The sequence below is a fragment of the Procambarus clarkii genome, chromosome 48 (genome assembly GCF_040958095.1).
Source record: "Procambarus clarkii isolate CNS0578487 chromosome 48, FALCON_Pclarkii_2.0, whole genome shotgun sequence".
Classification (NCBI taxonomy): Eukaryota; Metazoa; Arthropoda; class Malacostraca; order Decapoda; family Cambaridae; genus Procambarus; species Procambarus clarkii.
Genome location: NC_091197.1, coordinates 14,015,590 through 14,039,420, shown reverse-complemented (window position 1 = coordinate 14,039,420; position 23,831 = coordinate 14,015,590). Strand labels below are relative to the sequence as shown.

Here is a 23,831-nt window from a genome sequence, read left to right as displayed (position 1 = left end):
CCTTTGGAGCCATTACCCTGGCCTGCAGGGGCGGCCTGCAGGCCAATATCTTCACTACAACCCGGCTGGTCCTGCACTTCTTTCAGTAACGTGTCTAATTGTTTCTTGAATAAATACACATTTGTTCCGGCAATATTTTTTATGCTTTCCGAGCGGATATTGAATGGCTGTTGACCTCTTGAGCTGTGTAGATGGATGTGTCAAGTGTCGCCGGACTCCTTATGTGGATAAATTTAACCATTGTTAGAGCAAGGTTCAGATTCGTAAATAACTATGTCAAAAGTACACAAATTAAAATATAAATGAAATTATTAATGTGTGGTGTTTATTGTTTGTCTGAGAAAGTAACTCAAATATGTTAGTAAAAAGTTTTATAATATTGCTTCATCATGGCTCCTTATCTTTAGAGTTCAAATGGGTCACCGTATCCATATCACTAAGTGAGGTACTATATGACTATTCATAATCTTTAATAATAAGTGACTGTTGTCTATTCTTACATTAAGAACTAAACGCCATGTGTTGTTTTTCTTAAGCAAACACACACACACATTATTATTATTAATATATATATATATATATATATATATATATATATATATATATATATATATATATATATATATATATATATATATCATTCGCCAGGGCAATGGGAGCCTCGAACATGCAATCTCCAACATGAGAGACGAGTGCTCTACCGACTGAGCCAACAATTAATAATTTATGACACGAACTTATATGACAAGACCAAAATAAAATCACCACCACTGCGTCCCTTCAAGGAGAACTCTTATCGGAAGCAAATAAAAAGAGAGGCAACCACAGGAGTAACGCCCTAGATAATAAACACCAAGACGCAGCCAAGCATCTTAAATCCGTGGAGAACATCACAATCCGGAGAGCCGATGTCTGACTCAAAGTATGTGAATAATTCTGCTGACAGCGTTTACATTACTCAGGTCTACATCAGCAGATGATCCAAACTCCCAGAAGTACTTGCAGCCCAGTCTAAGCCTAGCAGTAGTAACATCTAGAAGTCTGCTAACCTTATTGACCATGTGCCTATATAACTCTTTCCATCCACCTTCCACAGGATGGGTATAGGGTGTATAATAAATGAATGAAGGAGTAACATGTCTCACATTAATGAGTAGCTACGTTTAACTCACTGCCAGGTCCCATCAGTAGCTGGATGAACATTAAGGGACTGGTTATCAGTTAACGGATCTAACACTAAGCGCCCTATTTAAGTACTTGATGGGCTACCATACTTATCCACAGATCTCCAGTATCAGCTATTGGTACTGGTAATGGCTCCAAAGGGCCTCCACTTACGGGCTATTCATGCCCGTGCCACTTCTTGGGTGGTTTAATCTTCATCAGTCATCAACCATACTTAGCATACAAAATAGAAATCAAATCTAATTAGCGATTCTACAAACTGAGTTATATTTAAAATAGTTAACATAAGATTGCAGTAACCTAAATCCTTCACAGCAGTGAGTACTCGGCCGTATCTCACCTTTCTAATATAAGTGTACAGAGATATTTAAATCACCGTGTGTAAATAGGCAATTAACACTAGCCTACTTAACTAATTCGATATCAACAGGGCTCTTGAATTTACCGATGCTATTGTGAGTAGAAAATCGAACTTGACGCGCGTAACACGTATGGTATAGAAAACAGGACTAGGCAGCCACGGCGCTAGCAAACGTTTGCAGCAATGTTAAACGTGACTGTCATCAATTAGCAGCCATGTTAAACACCGTTAACAGGAGTGAGTTGAACATGGTCAACAGGCTTGTGTGTGTGTGTGTTGGTCGCTGAGAGTGGGGTGGTGGTGGAGGCTATCAGGTCTCTGGGCACACCTGACCTCGCGCTGCAGGGGGCCGAACAGTACCGGTGGGGTCCCTCTTTATCACCGCCCGGCATAACTTCCATTGATATCAACGGCTCTCACGCAGTTATGAACGATGACCAGCTCTTCGGCCGTGCATCCAGTAAGTACAGTCGGGTTCGTTCTCGACTCATAGTCAAGAATTTCGAGTTCGAATCCCAGACGGGACAGAAATTGTTATTCGCGTTTCCTATCATCCTATTGCGTCTGTTTACCTACCAGTAAATAGTTACCCAGGAGTTATAGCTCGCTTGTTGTGGGGTTGCTCCTTAAGGAGCAAGGATCAGGATACCTGATCAACCAGGCTGTGACTCGTACGTCAGGCTGCGAGCAGCCGCGTCCAACAGCCTGGTTGACCACTCCAGCAACGAGGAGGCCTGGTCGACGACCAGGCCGTGCGGTTGCTAAGCTCCGGAATCACCTCAAGGTAACCTCAAGGTAAGGAGGGTCAGTAGTTCGCCCTTGGGGATGAGGGTAATTCGATATGTCTAACATGTGTATATACACTGACTGTCTGACTCTTTGAGGACAAAGCTGAGAGCTTTGTCCCCCGAAACAATGCATTATTATTATTATTGTCGTAACGGTTGTACTATATATTTTTATAGTATTATCCCGTTGAAGTACTCGTTATCGATAATATTTGATAATGCATTTTATTCTTTGACTACATCTCACGTGTCGAGTGTAATCGCAATTGAATATTTTTAAGAATAATTTTTTCTGCCTTAAAAGACTGAGGAGCCATTTGTTGTGTAAACCATAAGTCTTATAATGAGCCATATGTTGTGTAAACCGTTAATCTTATGATGAGGAGTCATTTGTTGTGTAAACCATAAGTCTTATGATGATCCATTTATTGTGTTAAGAGTTAACACACGCTAAGATAGGTTACCTCTCGGCGTCATATACAGTTAGAGCACAAATGACAATGCCGTCCCTCGAAATCCCATTGTTTATTGTGTCGCTCATTGGTGTTAACTGTGTTAACGACCTGGAGAAGTTCGTCGCCTCACTCTCCATCAAAACCTGAGTTGAACCACAGTAGGAGATAGTGTCCGGACCCGGGAGAACTATCTGGTTATTAATTTTATTTCAAATCTGGGAAGGTGAGCCGGGTAATTAGTTTCGTGTTAAATTTCAAGACTGAGTTTTGTTTTAAGGGAAACTTTCATGATTACGTTCAGTATTTTGGCAATTAGTTTAACAAATTGGTGCCTTAAAGTACAAATTGTTACATTTGATCAGGATTCTAATTGTCCATATTAAATTTTTAACTCCTGGATACACTGTACCAGGGTGTCTCCAGTACCAGGAACCGTATTGTGTTTCCAACGGTGCTCAAAGTTTATACAGTTACGTTGGTGTGTTCCAGCTTGGCCAAATGCCGTTGCTGTTTTCTTCTATATAGCTCTGTAGTATTCTTATTTGACAATCCCCGTCCTGTCTAAATCCCGGATCCTTTCCAAGTGCAATATAGTCGTAATGGCTTGGTGCTTTTCCCTGATAGTTTCCTTCCTTCAGTATAACTTTTGCCCGAAACGCTATACGTACTAGTGGCTTTAGGTATTGTATGTACTAGCTCTATCTATAAATCCAACATTATGTTTGTAAATCAACTATAGTATGTACTTTCCTGAATAAAATTGACTACTTACTTCCTTGTGACCTTAACCACTGTAGAGAGTAAACCTTATACTCGCTCCAATCTCTCAATACCTTAATGAGAAACTAATTAGCACTAATTATGACTACTCAAATACTTTCCCTAATTACAGGTAGCATTCTTTCCATCCTGTTGGAGGAAGCTGAGGTGTAGTCACCGAATATAAGCAAGTAAAAAGTGAATAGCCGCAAGTTACAGCCCCGCTCCTGTGCCAGTTAAGTCTTCTACAGGCTCACCATAGCCCATGCTACTTAGAACTTTTTGTTCCCAGTAGCTGAATCTTAAACAACAACATGAATAGCCGACAGTACAATTTCCACAGTGATTCAGATAACTCCAGGACAGATGCTTTGGAGTTACCTCACCTCTTCAACCTCAAGAATGTAGCACTTGGCGTGTACAGTTCTAATCGACCCCAAGACACTACAGCCTCGACACAGAGCAGACAACGACCGCATCGAGCTACAATGCTCTCGCTCCCCATCGAGTTCGGACACTCACGATTCCCCATCGAGCCGCCACGCTCTCCCGCATAGAGCTCTGCGACTCTGGCCTCACTCGGCTCTCTGCTCTGCTCCAAGCTCTGTCTGAACGTCTACAATAATGCCAACAACCGACAACCATAATCAAGGCTACTAAATAAATATGAAACTGCAGCGAGTAGATTATCCCAATAATATACTCGCTCCAAACGCATTAGCCTAATGAGAGAAGTAAAGCTCTTCTTAGTACTAATTATGGAACTCAAACCTTTCCCTACTTCCAGTTAATATTCCTGTCAACCTTTGGAAAACGGTGAGGTGTTGCCCGGAAGCCGCAGGCTAGATCCGTATACTAAGTCTGCTACCAAGAATCACTTCCCTCCTTCGTGGCCGAACGAATGCCAAGCAAGACTAATGGAAGGTTGTCGATCCAGACACCAGGACGTACACCGCATTGAAGGCCGCTCTTCTACAGGCAGCGATGAAACGCCGCATTCAACAAAGGGACAAGATTAGCAGACAAAACACCTGCCCAGCTTCTGCGGCATGTTCAGTATGTAATGCATACCGCAACTGGTCCAGCACCAGTCTTTAATTTGGCACCTTTGTGAGACCTTGGTATAAGTCCTAACATGTATATATACACTGGCTGCCTGTCCCCCTACACAATGATTTATAACTATTTTTTATCATTTAATTTAAATATTAAATAAAATAAGTTATTTAATTATTATAGTAAGTACTTAATAATTTAATAATAAGTAGTAAGTACATAAAAATGATTAAAAAGTACAGTTTAGTTATAGGAGATTCCTAGAATTGGAATTCACTACCAAATTTCAATATATCCAAGTATATTTAGTGTTAAATGCTATTATTATATGCATAAATTGTTGTTTTAATAATATTACGCTTAACCACTTTGGCTGGACGGTAGAGCGACGGTCTCGTTTCCTACAGGTCCGCGTTCAATCCCCGACCGCCCAAGAGGTTGGGCACCATTCCTTTCCCCCGTTCCATCCCAAATCCGTATCCTGACCCCTTCCGAGTGCTATATAGTCGTAATGGCTTGGCACTTTCTCTTGATAGTTCCCCCACCTCCTGAATAATGTTACGAGAGCAGTATTTACGGGCTATTCATGCCCGTGCCACCTCTTGAGTGGCTTAATCTTCATCAGTCGAGAGCAGTACGTCCTAACCAGACGTTCTATGATGATATCCTCCTGAACAGTTGATAAATAAAAGTAATTGCGGAACTCCAGTTATCTAATACTTATCATAAATGGTATAAAACCTTATCATAAGCCAAGGGATTTGTAGATCAGTGTTTAAAGGGAATTCGGAAGTAATAATAACAGCTGATGCCATCTGTCGGCAGAAGAGAACACTATCAACTGGCTGGTCAACAGTGGCCATAAGGTACAGCTTACGCCATCTGTTGACATCAAATTACACTTATAACAAATCATCCTACAAAATACAACTAACGCCATCTGTTTTTTTCCAACGCACTATAAATAGCCAAACAGCAACCCATAAGGCGGGTTGTTGTGCTCGGGTAGGAAGGTTCCAAGCTCCGCCCACTAGATGGTATGGGGGTAGAAATAGCCTATAAGCTACTCTATCCCTTTGAGATGTATTTATTGCTTATCTCAATAAACATACTTGAACTTGGTAGGGAGTGCATAATAAAAAAATAATGGCATATCATTGGTAGAAACTCTTTGCTGACATTCACACAACAGCCAATCACAGGAAGGGATCAGCTATAGGTGCCATCCACTTAGTAAATCATCTTAGTTCAAGCCCACCAGTCCTGCTTATGGAATTCTGCTTTAACTTTAATTTACCCCAAAAAAGTGAAGTGTTAATTATTTAGTGTTAATAAAGTGATAATTAAATATTGCAGGATATAACAGATGTTATATAAAAATGGGCTGGCTACCTAACTTGTGACGTTATTATTGGGGGTTGCCTTGACACAAATAATGATACACGGCTCTGCTCTCTTATTCGAGTAAATTATTCAGTTAGATGGAGATTTCTGTCAGGTGCAAAACAGAAATTGTTGTTATTTTTCACAACAACCTTGTTGTTGTTCACAAGGACCTATTTCTTAGTTTAAATTTTATTCATAAAAGAGTGTTGGTATTCCACGCAACAGCCAATCACAGGAAGGTATTTCTGGAAGCTCGGCCTCCTTATGGACTCAGCACATCGCTCTAGCTCATGGCTTGCTGTTTCATCTCTTGTATATACAAACTTTGACTTTTTTTCGATTACTGTTATAATTAATTATAGGAGATATAAAAGTTTTTACACAAAATGGCTAAATTCTGCCATTAAATGGACTTTGTCTGGTATACATACAAACAGGCACCAATTTATTACCATTGATCTATTATTAATTTCAAATGTAATGTATACTGTCTAGTTTTTTTCCTCTCGCCATTACTTGGTGCAGTATTTGAAAGTTGTCTTTTTATCGGTCTATCTATTATCTTGTATTTATATTTACAGGTTTCTGTGCTTGGAAGAAAACTCTGTATTGAATTGGGACTAATTTATTAAATAATATTATTTAGTATTAATTAATATTTACAATTATTATTAATTACAATTATTTATAGCTTAGTTACTTTCGTGTAACTCGCAATTGTACATTCTTAACTTTAATAGCCCAAATTAGCACATCTTGCTTAGCCCAAAAAAGTAGCAAGTAGCGAAATTAAAAATTTGGGAGCGCGGGGCTCTCAAAAGTAGCCCAATTCGCTATTTGTAGCCCAATCTGGCAACCCTGGTATCAGTCTCTAGGCGACAGCGAGAAAACCGAGGAGAGCTTTGCTTCTCTCATTAGGCTAATGCGTTTGAAGCGAGTATATTATTGGGATAATCTACTCGCTACAAAACTTACACAACACTGTATCTAATCTACCCAACAACGTAACATGAACGTACGTTACACCACGTATTTCCTCATGGCCTTAACCACGGTTAATTTATATAAGGGATTGAGGGTTAACCCCAGTCTTTCTTAAAGGTCATAGCAAAATTGTTTAATCAGTTCTCAGTTGTTGGATGCACTGGTAGACACATTATTTTGTAAAACTGTACCAGCTTGCAGGTAAATAGGTATTGTATGCAGGTAAATGCATTGTATGTATTAGCTCTATCTATAAATTCATCAATATTTGTATCACCCCTTGTATGTATGTACTTATAACTGAATAAGCATTTGAATTTGAATAAATGTATTAGCCAGACCCGAAAAAATAAAAGGCTGGCAGAATAAGGTGATAGAGTATTATTAAGTAAGTAATTATCAAAATTAGAAGGCACCAATGAGTATTATTAGTTGGGGGAAATTTTTTTAAATGCTTATTTGTGGAAAACTGAATCACTAATTTACACTGGTGGAACCGGTTATTAACTCTGATGTGTATCGCCCACTTGCCAGCGTCGTCATCTATACAAACATGCTAGATTATAGTATTCCAATGTGAATAGGACGGGGCGGCCTGTGTGTCTTCGTTTGCCACATGTCTTGACAAATTAAAAAGACACCAACAAGGCTAGGATTCTAACAGGAAATGGAGAAGCTGTTACCAACAAAATTTTTCAGTTTTCACAATCGGATATCAATTCACCTCGAGAAAGGTGAAAACGTTCCATAAGAATCTACAAGAAAGTCAAACTAAATGGCCTTGTGATTGCATTGCATATAGGTAGATCAAAGTAATGACAAACTATGCTTCTTTGTCGCTTATAACCTCGGGTAAAACTCAGGTAGCTGGGTAGAACCTGGGAACTTTTATGCATTGCTAAATGTTTTAGATGTTCACAGCCAAGCAAGGGGAAAACAGCCAGGTAGAGGCCATACCCAGGGAAGCAGACTGACAAAGAACCCGGGAGAAAGCTGGGTTAAACGTGCAGTTTGCGAGAGCAACCGTAGGAATGGTTACCTAAAAAGTATGTAATGGACCTACGGGAATTCGAATACGTGAACTCTAGTAAATATATAGAAGCAGACTGTGGAGATTTACTCGATTACAAGGAGTTGACTAGTATATTTTGTCCTCCCTCAAGGATGGGGAGACTCAGTTTAGCAATAAAGGCTTTCAATCTGCATTTGGCTTGAATAGTCTTGTGATGGGTGTGCGAATGGGTAGTACACTCCTCCCACCGTAACCAGCAATGGGAAACGGCTCTGGCGAGGTTACATATGGGTCATACCTGTACATGTTTAACTCATGGGCACTTAATGGAGCGCCACCCTGCACATTATTGTCTGAATTGCATTGTCCCTCTTACGGTCGTGCATATCCTTGTTAAATGTCCCAACTGTGTAAGTCGTGCGTATCTTGCTTCCCAACTGTCCCTTGCGGTCATTTATCCCTCGATAGAATCCTTGGTGAATCGAATACCTTTGATATCGTTTGCCTTGTGTGATTTTGTTCTCGTATTGGCATCCTTGGTGATATTTAGTGCCTTTTGAATATCCTACACCTTTGAAGGTGTTGCATGTTCTCAGTCTCCCCGGCTTGGTGCCTCCTTTTGAGACTTACTGTACAACACATATGATCTGGAAATTTCAGTTTGAAGTGAATGGAACATAAGTCTGAGGATGTATCAACGATAAGCACAATGAAATCGCAGTAAGGTATATCTGAAAATATCTTTGCAGCAGGAAGTGAAAATTGAATCCACGTCTCGGGTAACCCCCAAAACTGCTCAAAAGGTTTTCCAATCGAGTAGATAGTATTCAGGTGGAAGGTAAGTGTCCATATAAGGTAATTCGATGCTCGCAGATGGCTAGTTGAACTGTTTGGAGAAGTGAGATGGTGTCTTGTGGTACTTGCTTCAATATATGTAGACATCATTCAGCCAGATTTCAAACCTTGTCGAACTTTAATTGCAAAATTTATAGACAAAAAAATGATAACAGATTACATGGAATGAAAAAAAAAAAAAAAGATGAGAGAAAATTATAGGTACAGTATATTAAAGCACATAGGTAGCTATGATTGATTGCAATGACAGCTTAAAATGGTAGTTGACAACAAATTGGTAGGCACAATACAGCAGAAACAATATAAGATTGATTGCAATGACAGCTTGAATGGTAGTTGACAAAAATTGGTAGTCACAATACAGCATATGGCTAGCACATAAAAGAAGACAGCAATGAACACAATGATAAGGTTGTTTGATATTACATAAAAATTAGGAGATTGGGTACCACTAGGTACAGAGCAAATTTAAAGCTCAGTGTAGGAAACTAAATAGATGAAGTTAGGTACTTTTTGGTTTTGCTTTTAAATAAGGCAAAAGTTTTACAGTTTTTCAATTCACTAGGGAGTGAGTTCCATAGACTAGGTCCCTTAATTTGCATAGAGTGTTTACACAGATTAAGTTAGAATATGTTTTGACTCACAAGAAGCCTCCGAACTTAGACAACCCCACCTAACGAGACCGTTACTCTTCGGAAGCTTTAATGTCGCGCTGATTTCAATGTTGCTAAACCTCTGGAATGTTGACGTTGTGGTTGAAAAAGAAATGGGCAGTAAGTGCGAGGACAGGATGAATCATCACTGTCATTAGACGAGAACTCCTGGATGGATTTGAAGAAAGTAGAACTGTGCAAACTGGAACTAGCAGGTCCATTGTTCATCACAATGAAATGTGTTAAGTAAAACACGTGTATGGGGCAAGTAACAAAGTAGACTTAACAGATGTTGTCACAGCTCATATAAGACTTGGCTACAAGTATCTCTGGTAGATTCGGCTTGTATAGGGATCTAGATGAAGTGTAAAGTGTAAAGTGTGGACAATGACGGACACACACTAACACTATTATCTTGGATTGTAGTAAAATTGAGCCATTTGGAGATAAATATAAGCTCACTCTGTATGATATGGCAACCTATCTTATTACCATGGATAAATTACCTGAAATCCTTGCACTAACCATATTTCGCTTCCAGTAGATAAACGACATATGAGATGAAGAAACAAGTAGTATATTGTGAAGACTAATAATAAACAGGAGCTACCCTATGACTATCTCCATTGGTCAAACTATTATGTATTAGCGATAAGACCTACCATTAATGTATAATGACTTACTGTAAATATATAGCTCTTGAAATAGCACTTTCTCTGTAACTAGCTGACATTGTAACTATAAGGTGTGAAGGATAGATGAAATTGTTTATGTAATAATCTAAGATGAGGTCTGATAAAAACCTTTTGTGCCCCTCTGTAATGCTTTTTGCTCACAGGATGGGTATGGGGTGCACAATAAACTAGCCGCCTCCGGAGGCAACATCAACGTTGGATGCAGTGGCAGACTCATAGTTACCTTCCTCCTCCATCTGTCCTGAAGATCTAATAAAGGCAGACACTTGTGTGCTCTTGTGATTATGGTACAGATGATTAAAATTTAAAGTAGTAATTAAAAAAAAATTGCATATAGTTGTTGCAATGGGAATTTTGCTGAAGAAGGTATCCGACATGAATTTGCCCATTGAAGCAGGATTCCACTGTATAATATTGTACTCATTTGTCAGAGAATTTAAGAACGGCTAATTTTAAATGTTTATTGCTTATTCAAGTATCTTAATCAATCCCTAATCTGTTTCCTAAAGCATGCCTAATCTTCAAAAGGAAATTTTCATGCCTATTTGATAAATGATTACAAATGTGGTAGTGGTGTTGCTTTTTATTTAATACAATATGCAAGCATATTAGTGCATTAATAATATTCATAACACTTCTTCAACATATTACATAAAAGAATATACTGTATATAGTTCTTGCTTATATATAATGTATATATTAAGCCCATATGTAATACTCAAAACTAAATTATTGTTTTTGGAATTCAGAAATTAAGATTACAAACAATGAAACTTGGAATTGTGTTTAAAGCTGGGAACTCCACATCCATATTAAGAAACATTGTTGACAAATATTATTAACCAATCAATTCATTATCTATGTACTCAGTGATACCTTTTGGTCAGATTCACATATACTGTGTAATACAATTTTAAAATATAGTGTAGATATAGGCCTATGCTGTTATTCAAGTCCTAGACAAAATACTAGCACAGTATCACACACCACATTTATTGATACTAGTTTTGCAAGCGGGCATATTTATTCTAGTTACCTGTTACGTAATTCAATTAATATGGAAAATTATTTGATGTGACATTTTAAAATTAATCATATACCTGCTAAAATAGATATAAGTATAGTTACGAAAACAGAAGCATAAACACCTTTCTAATTTAATGAACTTAAAATATATACTAGATATATCAACTCCTCTTGAATACAATCAAATCCTTCCTCTAACACTAACCATGATAAATAAAATGCAGTAGTTATACTGGAGGTACATTATAAGTATTTAATGGTTTAAATTAAAGAAACATTTGATTTACAGTACTCTAAAGTATATCTCAGGAGGCATAGTTTTTCCATGATTTTGTCCTCACCCAGAATATAGAAAGCCTGTTTCCTTCTTTAAATATCAACTAGTATCCCATTTTACTAATTGCTGTAAAATTGTAGGAATTTCTTAGTCGTAATCATTCAATCGCCTGCAAGTGGTTTCTGCCCTATTTCATTCCTGAAAAAATAAATTCTAAGTTTAATACTCATTCACTAATCTACAACATTGTTAACTCCAACCTACAGCATAATTAACCCTTGGCATGTTTTGTGCACATAGAGAGGAACCAGGTTACAGGAGTCATCGACTCCAAGGACACGTGGATACTCATTTTACTGACTTGTCACAAAGGGTTAAGCAGTCCGAGACTCAAGTTGCATGGTTTTTATAGTTTGTTTCACTTGAGTTTACACAATGTGTGGAATAACTATATGTACACAATTGACAAAAACAGATTCTCATTATCTGCTGATGTAGACCTGACCAAATATAAACCATCAACAAAATTATTCGCACACCCTCCGTCACTATGTGATAGAGTGCGAAAAGATACGTGAATTTAGAGACAATTCTATAACCAATGTTCCAGCGATGTGTAAATATTTCATTCAAAATGATCTGCTACCAGAAATTTTTGCCAAATATCCCCAGTTTGCTAACTGTAGGTAGTAACAGTGATTGTAACCTATCCACCGCTGCCCACTGGATGAGGGGCAGTGTGCAGGACAAACATATAAATTTTGACACTAGCTCTCCACACATGTCAGTTGCTTAATTTAGAACCTGTACTTGAGGTCGATCTCGAACCCATTGTTGATGTGACGACTTATATTGAATTTTGTAACTAGCTCATCAAGATTGTAACTTGCTTAGCTAAATGAATTGTGGGGTTCAGTCCCTGAGCCCATTATGTGCCTCTGTAACCCTTTCCACTACCGCCCAGAAGATGGGTATGGGGTGCATAATAAATGAACTAAACTAAAAAAAAAAAAAAACTGGTACAGCTCAAAGACAGCGTTCTTGCAACCCACTTTTCTGATATTCTGTCTGGAAATGGTATTAATAAAAATCTATGGAACTTGGATTATAAGTGGAGTGTCAGGAATGTATTACAGTGTAAAATCATGAGTTGATGTACAAATTAATAGTTACAAATATAACATGTATTAATAATAATACTGTACCTTACAAATTTTATGATAGCACATGAAGTAAATCATCATGAATGTCTTTTGACATCTTAAAATTTCATTTCTCAATTTTCTACAAAGTTCAAATAAAGAAATTATTATGTAAAACATTCATTTTATTTATTTATTATTATTATTATTAGTATTATTAATATATATATATATTATATATATATTATATATATATATTATATATATATATTATATATATATTATATATACTGTATATATATTATATATATATTATATATATATATATATATTATATATATATTATATATACACACACACACGAGATAGATATTAACTAATATACACAATTCTTTTGATTCTTCTAAAACACACACAGACAAGCTTTTCAGATCTAAAAGACGTGAAACACACACTCACCTGAGACATTACTCTTAAAACTGGATTCCTGCCTGAACGTCCCACAGTGTGTCTGCGGATTTCTTCAACTGATCAATTTCAGCTTGTGTTAGTGTCTGCTTGATGACATGGGTGACACCATTCTCGCCTAATACAACAGGCAGACTCAGGAAAACATCCTTATCAATATCATGGTAACCCTAGGGAGATATTAATAAAAATTAAAATACAGTACTGTACTTCTTTACAGTGCATACTTCTATCTATGTTGCACAAGAATAAAAGAAAACCTAAATTAATGAGAGCACTGAAGTTAATTTTCAATAAACTAAATTACAATTTTAATCTGGCATTTAATGAAATGCTCTATCACTATATAAATAGAGTACTGTAAATAAAAAATGTATTGTAGTTATGAATCTTAAATACTCTCACACCACAGAGTTTGTAAACCATAATATTAAACACAAGCAAGTGATTAAAAAATTGAGCTAAAAAAAGAATCTCAATACAGAAGAATCACAAATTGAATTGATTGATAAATGGAATTAAGACTAATTCAAGCATACTCAAGAGACAGCATAATACTGTACATACAAGCATTCTCAGAAACATAACGAAAACAATACACCAAAGTACTTTATACCTTCAGTGAAACGATGAATTTATCCAAGATCCTAACTGTCTAAGAGCTATTTATTTTGTTAAATACTGTACATCTACTACACCATTATCATAGGAGAGTTGTCATTTACTATAGCGACTGTTCCCATATAGCAGTCATTTCATTTCATATTTAAATTTCATTGATTTATGAATTTCATTGTGAAATCAAATTGATTTCACAATTTTGTATCATTCTTTTCTTCCTGTCAACCTCCCCCCTCCCCCAACCCCTCTCTCATCAGCTGTAATGACCACTGATATTCCTAAATTAATAACTTTTAATACTAGAACTTCTGTATATGCTATACTCACTATGACATTGAGAAACAGTATGTTAATGATTGACATCAAGTTAATTATGAATAACCAATTTTCAACTAATATCCACTAATAAATTTGGCGAGTTAAATACATAGCAAGAGCTTACACAAATGTAAAGTAATGTATAAACTCATCAATACTGAGTTTGTGCTATCAATGTGCTTTTATTGTATTTCACTAAACACAAAGGCAGTTTGTCGCCCAGTTTCTTTTGCATACTCATATCAAAGATTTACATTAGCCATAATTCCCACCCATTCTTTGACCACAGCTAACTTTTTCAGTTTTAACTATCAAAGTTTCTTAAATATTTTTATTTTCCAATTCATTTCATTATCTGGGTTCTACATGTTTAGTGTGTACTGTATATTAGGTTATATAGTGCACTATGTTAGGTTTAACAAGTGTGTGCACATTCGTTAGGCTTATGCTGAACTGTCTGATAAATGAGGTACTTTTAAGAACTTTCAGTAATGCTCAACATATTCTCTCATCTTTTCTGTGGCTTGCTCCTTTACATGTTCAGTGATATATTCCAACAATTATGTGCCTACAACAGCAACACCCAGAGGAGCACAATTTAAGATAGAAACTAAGAAATACCTACTGGTAATTAACATCATATAACAAAAATTCTCTCACACTACTTCCCTCTAAATAAGCAAATTTGTGCTTACTGTTATTGTTAAATACTGTACTCTATCTGTTGTGTTACTATGCTGTAGTTACCATTGAAGTAGCACCTTTATTATAAAGCAGTATGCCTTTCATCATTTATTATCACTTAAAAAAACACTGTACAGTTCAGACAATAAGGAGAAAGGCATTGTTCCATTGCCCATGATTTAAGTGAAGATTACCAATATGCAACCTCGCCTGGTCAGAGACCAGGTTGCGGGGGATGTCGATCCCCGAAATCAACGCAAGGTAGCCACAGCCATTTTCCACCATCTGTTACTGTGACAGGAGAAAGGCCAAAGGCAAAAAGGTCACATTTAGAAGCACAGTTTGTTACCTGTAATGCCAGGCCAACAGCCTTGGTAATGCCGCAAATTGTTGAACGACTGGGTAGAAATCCAAATAAGGAATCCATTCCTTTCTGAGAAATGTTTCAAGTATGAATGGGCTCATTAGCAGTGGTGCCTTAAAGTTCAATCAAAGTAACTGTAATATGGCTGGGAACCAAGGAAAATTTGACTGTCTTATATCTGCTAGAAATAAGAAACGGCCAATATTGTATTGAATTTTGACCACCACAGGATACAGAGGAACAAATCCACAAGGGTCGTGACGAGGATTCGAACCTGCATCCGAGGGCATCCCAGATGCTGCCTTAATCGACTTTTGACCATGGTCAAAAGGAGTTGAAACCGAAGTTCTACTGAACTTGCTGGATTCTGCAGCCTCTCCGAGACACAAACCAGGGTTTTACACAACTCCCACATGCACTGGAGCTATGTCAATAAGCCGTTCTCCCTCTTCACCCTTACTTCATTACTTCATTGCTCGTTCATTTGATGCATCATGCAATTGTGATTTCTGTGTGTAAGGATACAGAGGGCTAAAAGACTCCAGAGTCATGAGAGCACTGCGAGACAACCCCCCAATGACAAAGGAATGTTTATGCTCAAAAAGTATCTGATGAAGAGTACAAAAAATGGCATGAAGTTCTGCTGTGAAGCCTCTCTACAGTTTTCAGGGCCGGCAGCACAGCTTTGATCAGGAAAAACACCGGAGTAGCCAACACCAGCAGCAGACTTCAGTGCATCAATAAACAGAGCAATGGAGTGTTAGGGTGAGAAAAAATGTTCAAAGAAATGGATTTTCACAAAAGTAGGAAGGGTATAACCCTTCACCATGTAGGTTAGTATCTTGCAAAATTTCATAAGCAGGACCCTCTATGGGGGCAGGGTAGGAACATTAATGATGTTGAAAATAAGGACCGAGAGAGAATCTTACTAATGAACCACCCTTGCAGGAAAAGGAAGGTGGTGAGAGGGAACATGTTCTTCTTGAGACATTGATCTTGCATTGATCGGCAAGTTACTTGCATCAGGCAATGCCTGATGGAAGTAACTTGCCGATCCTTAATGCAGTCTCTCTTATGTGTTTGGGTTCCATGCTTATGTTCATTTTAGATTATAATCTTATGTGCACATAGTGTACATTCAAGATGCCATTCAAAGAGGAAAGTTTCACTTTACTCAGCACTTTCTTTATAAACATTATGCAGTAAATTTGTTGAACTTCAGAGTAATCCCTATATTATCCCATTGAATTCTTCTCTTTCTATATACTGTACAGTTACTGTAATAATATAGGTTGTCCATGTCAGTAAAGAAAATTTATCTTCTCATATGAACCACTACAGGAATCTCTCCAATGTTAAGATGTGCTTATCTATTAATGTTAATCTGGAGAGATCTACTTTTATCCTGCCCCATAGCTGTTGATAACCTGGTACAAGTACCGACCCTCTAGTGCTTTGACAGATCTGTTTATAAAGCTGTTGATGGAGTTTGCCTCTACATCTTTATCATTAAGAACATTTCAGTTGTTTACCACATGCACTGATGAAATACTTCCTTATATTCCTTTGTTTCTAGCCTTCACTTGCAGGCTACAGTACTCTTTGTACTGTTTCCTCTTAGGTAAAACAGGTTTTCCATGTTCACTTTCTCTGAGCCTCTCAAAGTCTTGTACATTGTTATCATACCTTTTGCTTGTTCTCTTTTCTAGTAATCTTTGACTAAATTTTTTGTCTTCATAGTCTGGTTCTCTTAATTGTGGAATCAGTCTTATGACAACTCTGGAGGCCTTTTAAGGTTTTTATGCTTCTCAAGGCATGGCTCCATGCAGAGGCTGCATACCCTAGGACTGGGTTGATGTAGATATATTTGGTAACATGTCCCTTCCAGAGAACATCATGTATCTTAAGTAATACTTTCTTCAGTTACACAATTATGCTGTCACTGGTACACAAATTTAAGGGCTGCAAATTATTTAAATGACAGCATATTTTAAGAATGGGGCATGATATAGGTGTTGGCATAACTTAGTGAATCTTTATACATATTAATATCAATCAGCTAACATAATGCATTTTTGAATGATCTTATAGATAATAGCCTATAATATATTACAAATATTTAGAACTACAAGAAGTCAGTGATTTAAGTACTCCTCAGTTACGTTTCCATGAGCTACTAATGCCAAATAGTACTACAAGATGGAAGATAGAGGAGTCATTATATTCTAGTGCAAATATTAAAAATTTGAAATATTATTACAGTAGATTAGAATTCTAACAATTTATAGCATTCTCCTCAGAAATGGACAAGACTAAAAGTTTAGTTCTAACATATATTTTGACCAATAAGAACATTATAAGATATTGGGAAAAGTAAGGATGCACTGAAGTAAATCACAGCTGACAGACAAGAAATATATATATATATCCAAATTCCTTAATTATGAGTATCTTAATTAAATACCACAAACAGTATCCTCAATGAGATTCCTAATACTGTACTTGCATAAATAGTTTACTACAATATATATAAATAAATATTCAGTATACACTTAGTTTTTGTTAACCATCACAAATGGATAAATTAAAAAAAAAAAAAAGTCACTGGTACTCATAATGAAGGTTTTGGGATTTGTATAAAATATCAAGAGAAATTGTATTTGGTGACCAGCAGGGATATCTTGCTACTCGTCTAGAACCTTCTTCGATACCTTTACAGACGTCGATACAGCAAAAATACGTCTCAGATTCGAAAGCAAAGCCTTGGTAAGAACCGCACATGATGTTCCGATGGCCCACGATGTGTAACCCTTCAGCCTGATCACTTCATATGCGCTGCAAATAGCAGCCAACATACATATGTACACACATATACTGTAGTATAAATATAAGAAATTAAATACAATGATTGTAATCCTAACCTAACTCACACTATGCCAGACCTACCTGAACAGCAACAGAGATTGCGTAACAGGCGCGTATATTCTTCAAAATAGATGATGAAAGGGAAGCTACGGAGAGACCAATAGCCCAAGAAGTGTAGCCCTTCAGCTTGATGATCTCATACGCACTGTAACACCATACAGTATACAATGCCAAGCACAATTATATGCTAAATGCTACATCAAGTTACAGAGTCCATGTTTTCAACAGCAAAACATTTTTAAATCTGTATTTTCTAATTTCATATCCATGAGGAAAGTACTTGATTAATTATTTTTTCAATATACAGTTCTGTACTGTATATTTTAGAGCTGCTGTTGAAAAGATGCTACAGAAAGGAAATTTGTGCTCTTTTATAGATCTTTAAATAGCACATGAAAATGCAATTATGTATCCGAATTAATGTACTGTACAAAGAGGAAGGGATTTGACGAATTATGAAATAGGATTCTACACAAAATGCCGAGAGCTCTGCATAACAAGGCAGTGATAGTTCAAAGGCACAGAGCAAGTTAAGAATGTAGTTCAGAGACATCTATTCATTTAATGTAACACAAGTAAACAAGGAATGATTACACAGGAAATTGGTGGTAACAAATTTATATCATGAGAAACGTTTGTATAATTTGCTATTTTGTCTTTCCGGCACATTGCTGGCCGAGTGGAATAGTCCCCTGTATATCCATTCCTTATCTATGAAGCTTTAAATTAAAAACAGCAAATAAGCTGAGGTCCCTGCTCTGCAACTGGTTTTTTATTAAACCAGTGATGTAATTTTACTACAGCGCAAGTGAAGTTGACATATAACTACAGTTTAACTCTTTATTTATGATACACGAGAAATTTGTTAAATCAGAAAAATAAGTTAAAAGCTGCAATTCAAGCCGTTATTACATGTTTTAATGTGTTACAAGACATTCTGAAACCAAACAGCCAAAATTCAGAGACTAAATTTGTAATAGTATATAACTGATGGGAATTAATTATTAGTATTATTATGCGTGTAGTTAATGGGAGTGATATGAAAAAGCACACAAGAAAATAAAAAATAAAATACATAGGAGTAAAGTAGAGCATAACTGCAAGAAATAAAATTAATAATAGTGAAGTGAAAGGAACCTAGGTAAAAAAAAAAAAAAAAAAGCATGAACCATCATTAGAGAGAAATTTTGATGCAACAGAAGGAAAATAACTGCTTCACTTGTTTAAGAGCCAAGCTAGAATGTGGAATGTTTGTGTAAACAAGCTGCGGGTGTCATTTTGTGCCTCCTTGGAGGTGAAAGATACCATTTCCATTTATAAGAACCAAGCTCATGGCTGCTAAACTCATTTAAATTAATTAATATTTTTTTTCTTACTAAAATTTTTTAAAATTGAACAATTTTAATGCCATACTCTCTGCATTATCCTAAGGGTTTAATAAATTGTCATTATTAGTAAATTTGAATAGGGCAAACTTATATACATATACTGTACCCGTACTGTATACAAGGGATAGAGGGGTGAACCTAATCACAGGTGATGACGGATTTACCCTCCAAAGATAATTTTTTCTCCTATGCTGCTTGAATTTTATGAGAAAGAATAGTAGTAGAGTACAGTATATGGGCAAGTTACAGCCTAGACCACAGGCTACAAACTGGAATGAGTCAACCCAATTTCTCCAAAGCTACCAACCTGTTTCAAACTTGTTTCAAGGGGTAACCTATATTCACTTTTCTATACATTTGGCAACACATTAAACATGCACAGACTTTTTGGGCAGTACTTAACTTATTCTTGGCTGCATTTTAATAAATTTCAAAAAGACAATAGGAATTTCAGAGCAAATACTGTATGCGATTTCAAGCTGGCATGAAAGCAAGTTAAGCATTATTACTTAAGAAATATTTATTGCACAGGAAGCAAAACAGAGATGCTAGGGTATATGTCACTGAATAAATGTAATCTATAAATATCAAGAGTGATAAGGGCTCAAAAAAATAAAGGAGAGAGTTGTAAAGCATCATAAATAAAAATACTGTATAAATTTAATGAAAGTATGTTAATCATTCATAAATGAGAGGATAAAAGTCATGCTGGGAAAGAATTTGTTTGTCCTTTACCACTACTGCATTAAAATAATCACTATGGGATTTATTTCAGTATTTTGTGCAGAGTGCAAAACACTATAATATATAGTAACCGATTGTTCTCCAGAATAGTTACTCTTACAGTATTATTTTTAATATGGAACTAATATTCATACTACGGGACATTATTATTATTATTACTACTACTGTATCAATGCTGGTAACTTGCACCCCTTATATTACTGTATATTGGAAAGCTGTTCCATAAATGTATATAATGTAACCAGTTTATACACAATACTTATAAATATAAAATTATTATTATTATTATTATTATTATTACTATTAATGGCTTCAAAAATGGTTAAGAAAAACCACTGAAATTTGTTGGTTTTCCTGGAGAAAACTAATACATTATGAGAAGAAACTTTAAATGTACATTTTCTCCTTATACAGTAGTGCATTTTTCTGGTTAAAGTTCTAGAAAGAGCATAAGATTTGTTAGTCATGTAACAGCTACCCAGTGAGCACAGTTGGTTGCAAGCGACTGACATTACATACTAAACAGTATGTAATGTCAATTGCTTTCAAACAATGGTGCCCATTAGGTAAGAGATGGGTTAAATAATCACAAGCAGATATAAATATCACAGGTTAATTATACAAATTAATGGACGACACAAAGGTTATACAGATAATCACACATTGAAATTTTCACAGAAAAAAAAATAAAGAAAAAATATTAAAGGTGCATTGCATAATAGCCGTGATTACAAAATCTCTTATTATTATTTTTTACCTTTGATGAACAGATACTCCAGTGTAATATTTACCATACCGAATATCGTATAGTGATATGCATACATATGTGAGAAGGCACCATCTAGTGATTTAAATCATGATGCTATTCTTACGCTACACTTATTGACTAACTACTGTATGCCTTACTTAAAAAAAAAAAAAGAAAAAAAAGAAAAAAGAGGGTTATGTCTTTACTACATTTGCTTTACTAGTCTAAATTAAATAGGTTTCTGATGCACATGCAAATTTAACCCTTTCTGTTAGAATAAAGGCTCTAGGTAAGGAGTTGTACATTTTGTTTACAGCTATAGGCTTATATTTATGTATTAAATTTATCCTACTCAAGCAGATTAATAGAATACAAAAATAACAATAAGTGATGCAAGTAATAATTATCAATTTGCAACATCTACAATAATGAAGGTATCTAATTCCCAATTCTATCTTGCACTAGTTAAGGAAACCTTCTCGCATGACAGCTGCTCCATTCAAACACTGTGATTACACTATTACCTTACAAACAACAGAAAGGATTAGTGAAAATTATAAATAATCACAAATCAAGTTAATGTCCCATCCTTACCTGTTCATTATTGGGAAGGTGTCATTTAATTACTTCCATTGTCACACGTCTAGATACATTAGTTAGATCAAACAACTACTATCTATAATCTAGAAAAAATTGTTATGGCTGATAAATACAAAAATTATAAAAACCGCACTTTTAACTGGTCATTAAATCGTGCTCTATCTGAACTGCACAAAGAAAATATTCATGGTGAATACTTGAACCATACTAGAAAATTGTACATATACAGTAGTTTCATATATGCAATGTTAAGTAAGTAAGTAAGTAATTATCAAAAGAAGGCACCAAACCATATGCAATGTTAAACTTAAGGTGTTAAAATAAAAATTGCAAGTAAATGTGCACTTCAGTCAGCATTTTCAAAGACTACCGATTCAAAAGTGTTAACTATCAGATTGCTTAGTCATACCTTCACTAAAATATTAATACAGTACTGTAGTTTATTTTGCTTCACTAAGACGTTATTACAGAACAATTTGATACATGAAAACTTTCTCAGTACTTCCACCACATTCCTAAGGCAGGAATTTGCTAAAAAAATTTAGTCTTATGTGTCTGTAGACCAGTAGTCACTGTACTCTGTTCACAACCTAAAGGTCCCAGATTCAGTTCCTGTGGCAGGACAGATGTTTGTCCAGTTATTCCACTTTATGCCTCTGTTCACCTAGCAGTAAACAGGTACCTAGGATAAGGCAACAGACAGGATAAGATTGTAGACAGTTGCGCAGGACATCTTTGGAAAAGGCAGTAATTGGTCTAGGGGGTCGCTGATAAGCTTAAAAAGGTTCCCGTCTCTGACAATGAAAAAAACGTAATCTTTGGTAGAAATTCATAAATGTAAAGTAGCGTAAACAATACATACTAGCCCGAGAGTAAACACTTCACACTAAGAGCAGCCAATCAATGCAACTTCCTGCCACCTATCCACCATGGGCACAGCCTGAATGTATCTATTTATGACGGGCATCTCCATACAATCACTACTCAATGCAACTCCAGGAAATCTCTCAAATTTTCTACTGCTTCACACTCGACTCTGCTCTGGAATCAAACTTGGATTCAATCAGTTATGAACCGGTTCCAATAGCCACGGTGGAGTACCTGTACCATGCAGTAAACAGTTCACCACATGTTAATATTCTTTGGAGCTACTGATGCAGGGTGAAAACTTTCTTTACTGAATATTACACTAGAAAGTGAACCCTGTAGTATATATAAATATTAACTATTTTGACAATGGTACTCCACTAACATGCAATATACTATATTTTTTTTTAATTTCAGTGTGTTATATCTTTTTGAAACGTGAAATTGTTAACAAAATGGTAATAACTAGCATCTGATAGTCAACAATAATCATGGCACAAAAACACCAGTTCTGAATGTAATGAAATGCCTCTTTCTGTTAGTCCCAGTGGCTCCATGAAGCTAACTCACCCAGATGGGTTTCCACTACTGAGTCACATCAATCATAAGAGTCCTGTTTGGCCTATCTGGGACCAGAACGAGAACCTGGCCTAATCACAGAAGTACGGAGAGCTGGAGATTGTTGTGATTATTTGCACTATGAAAGCATCCAGAAAGTAAGCAAAGCAATACATACAATTGTTAAGGTCATAAAATGAAGCATTGAAACTGCTAAATGACTCTACAAGTGATTCACTCAAAACGAAATTGTTCATTTGAAGATTCACTAGAATACTTTAGTGTGCAAAGCCACCAACAGATGGCCTGTAGCTCCCACTCCTGGGTCAACACCGGGTCAGTCCAAAGCAGATAAACCTCAAACCAACGTACATGTACCTGGTAGGGGATGAGGGAGTTGGGGGAGTCATTAGGAATCTCCCAGAAGGAGACATTTCATCACATTCAATACTGGTTTTCTGAAAGCCTCCAGAGACTTCCTAAAGCTATCTAACCACAGAATAAAAGCAGGGGATGTTCCATAAAGATTTTAGCAAGGAGAATGTGAACTACACGAGTTGCTATGACTTGTAAAAACCTCCCAATCACCCAAACAAGCAGTTCTAAGCAAAGCAAAAGGAGCACCACCTAAGAACACCTGAAAGACAAAACTCACTTTTGCCACTCAAGCATCTGGGAATGACCGAATCCATGCCAAACCACCAAGGAAAGAATTATGTTGACTGAAAGCCAGGATGAATCGGGAACCTCATTTTTAACGAAGGTTAGATATGAGGTTCCTCATATCTAACCTACGACATGTATCATTTCTAATACAACCGAATCTCATATCGAACGTAGGTTCGAACCCTCGTCACGGCCCTTGTGGATTTGTTCATTTGATGCATCACGCTATTGTGATTTCTGTGTGTA

The 23,831-nt window shown here is 36.3% G+C and overlaps 1 protein-coding gene across 8 annotated transcripts in view; it reads right to left on the bottom strand.

The window, feature by feature from the left end:
• Positions 1-10,756: 10,756 nt before the first annotated feature.
• The window catches only part of Ldh (Lactate dehydrogenase), a 213,609-nt gene continuing 200,534 nt past the window's right edge, over positions 10,757-23,831 (bottom strand). For 4 of the 8 annotated variants that reach the window (XM_069302632.1, XM_045752933.2, XM_045752935.2 and 1 more), the window contains 3 exons: positions 18,036-18,159; positions 13,094-13,272; positions 10,757-11,690 (listed from right to left, as the gene is read on the bottom strand). In XM_069302632.1, the coding sequence (XP_069158733.1) occupies positions 13,108-13,272; positions 18,036-18,159 (289 nt within the window). In that variant the 3' untranslated portion in view covers positions 10,757-11,690; positions 13,094-13,107. Of the gene's footprint in view, positions 11,691-13,093; positions 13,273-17,800; positions 18,160-23,831 lie in introns of all 8 variants that reach the window. The other 4 variants (XM_045752934.2, XM_069302633.1, XM_069302634.1 and 1 more) reach the window with 2 other exon arrangements.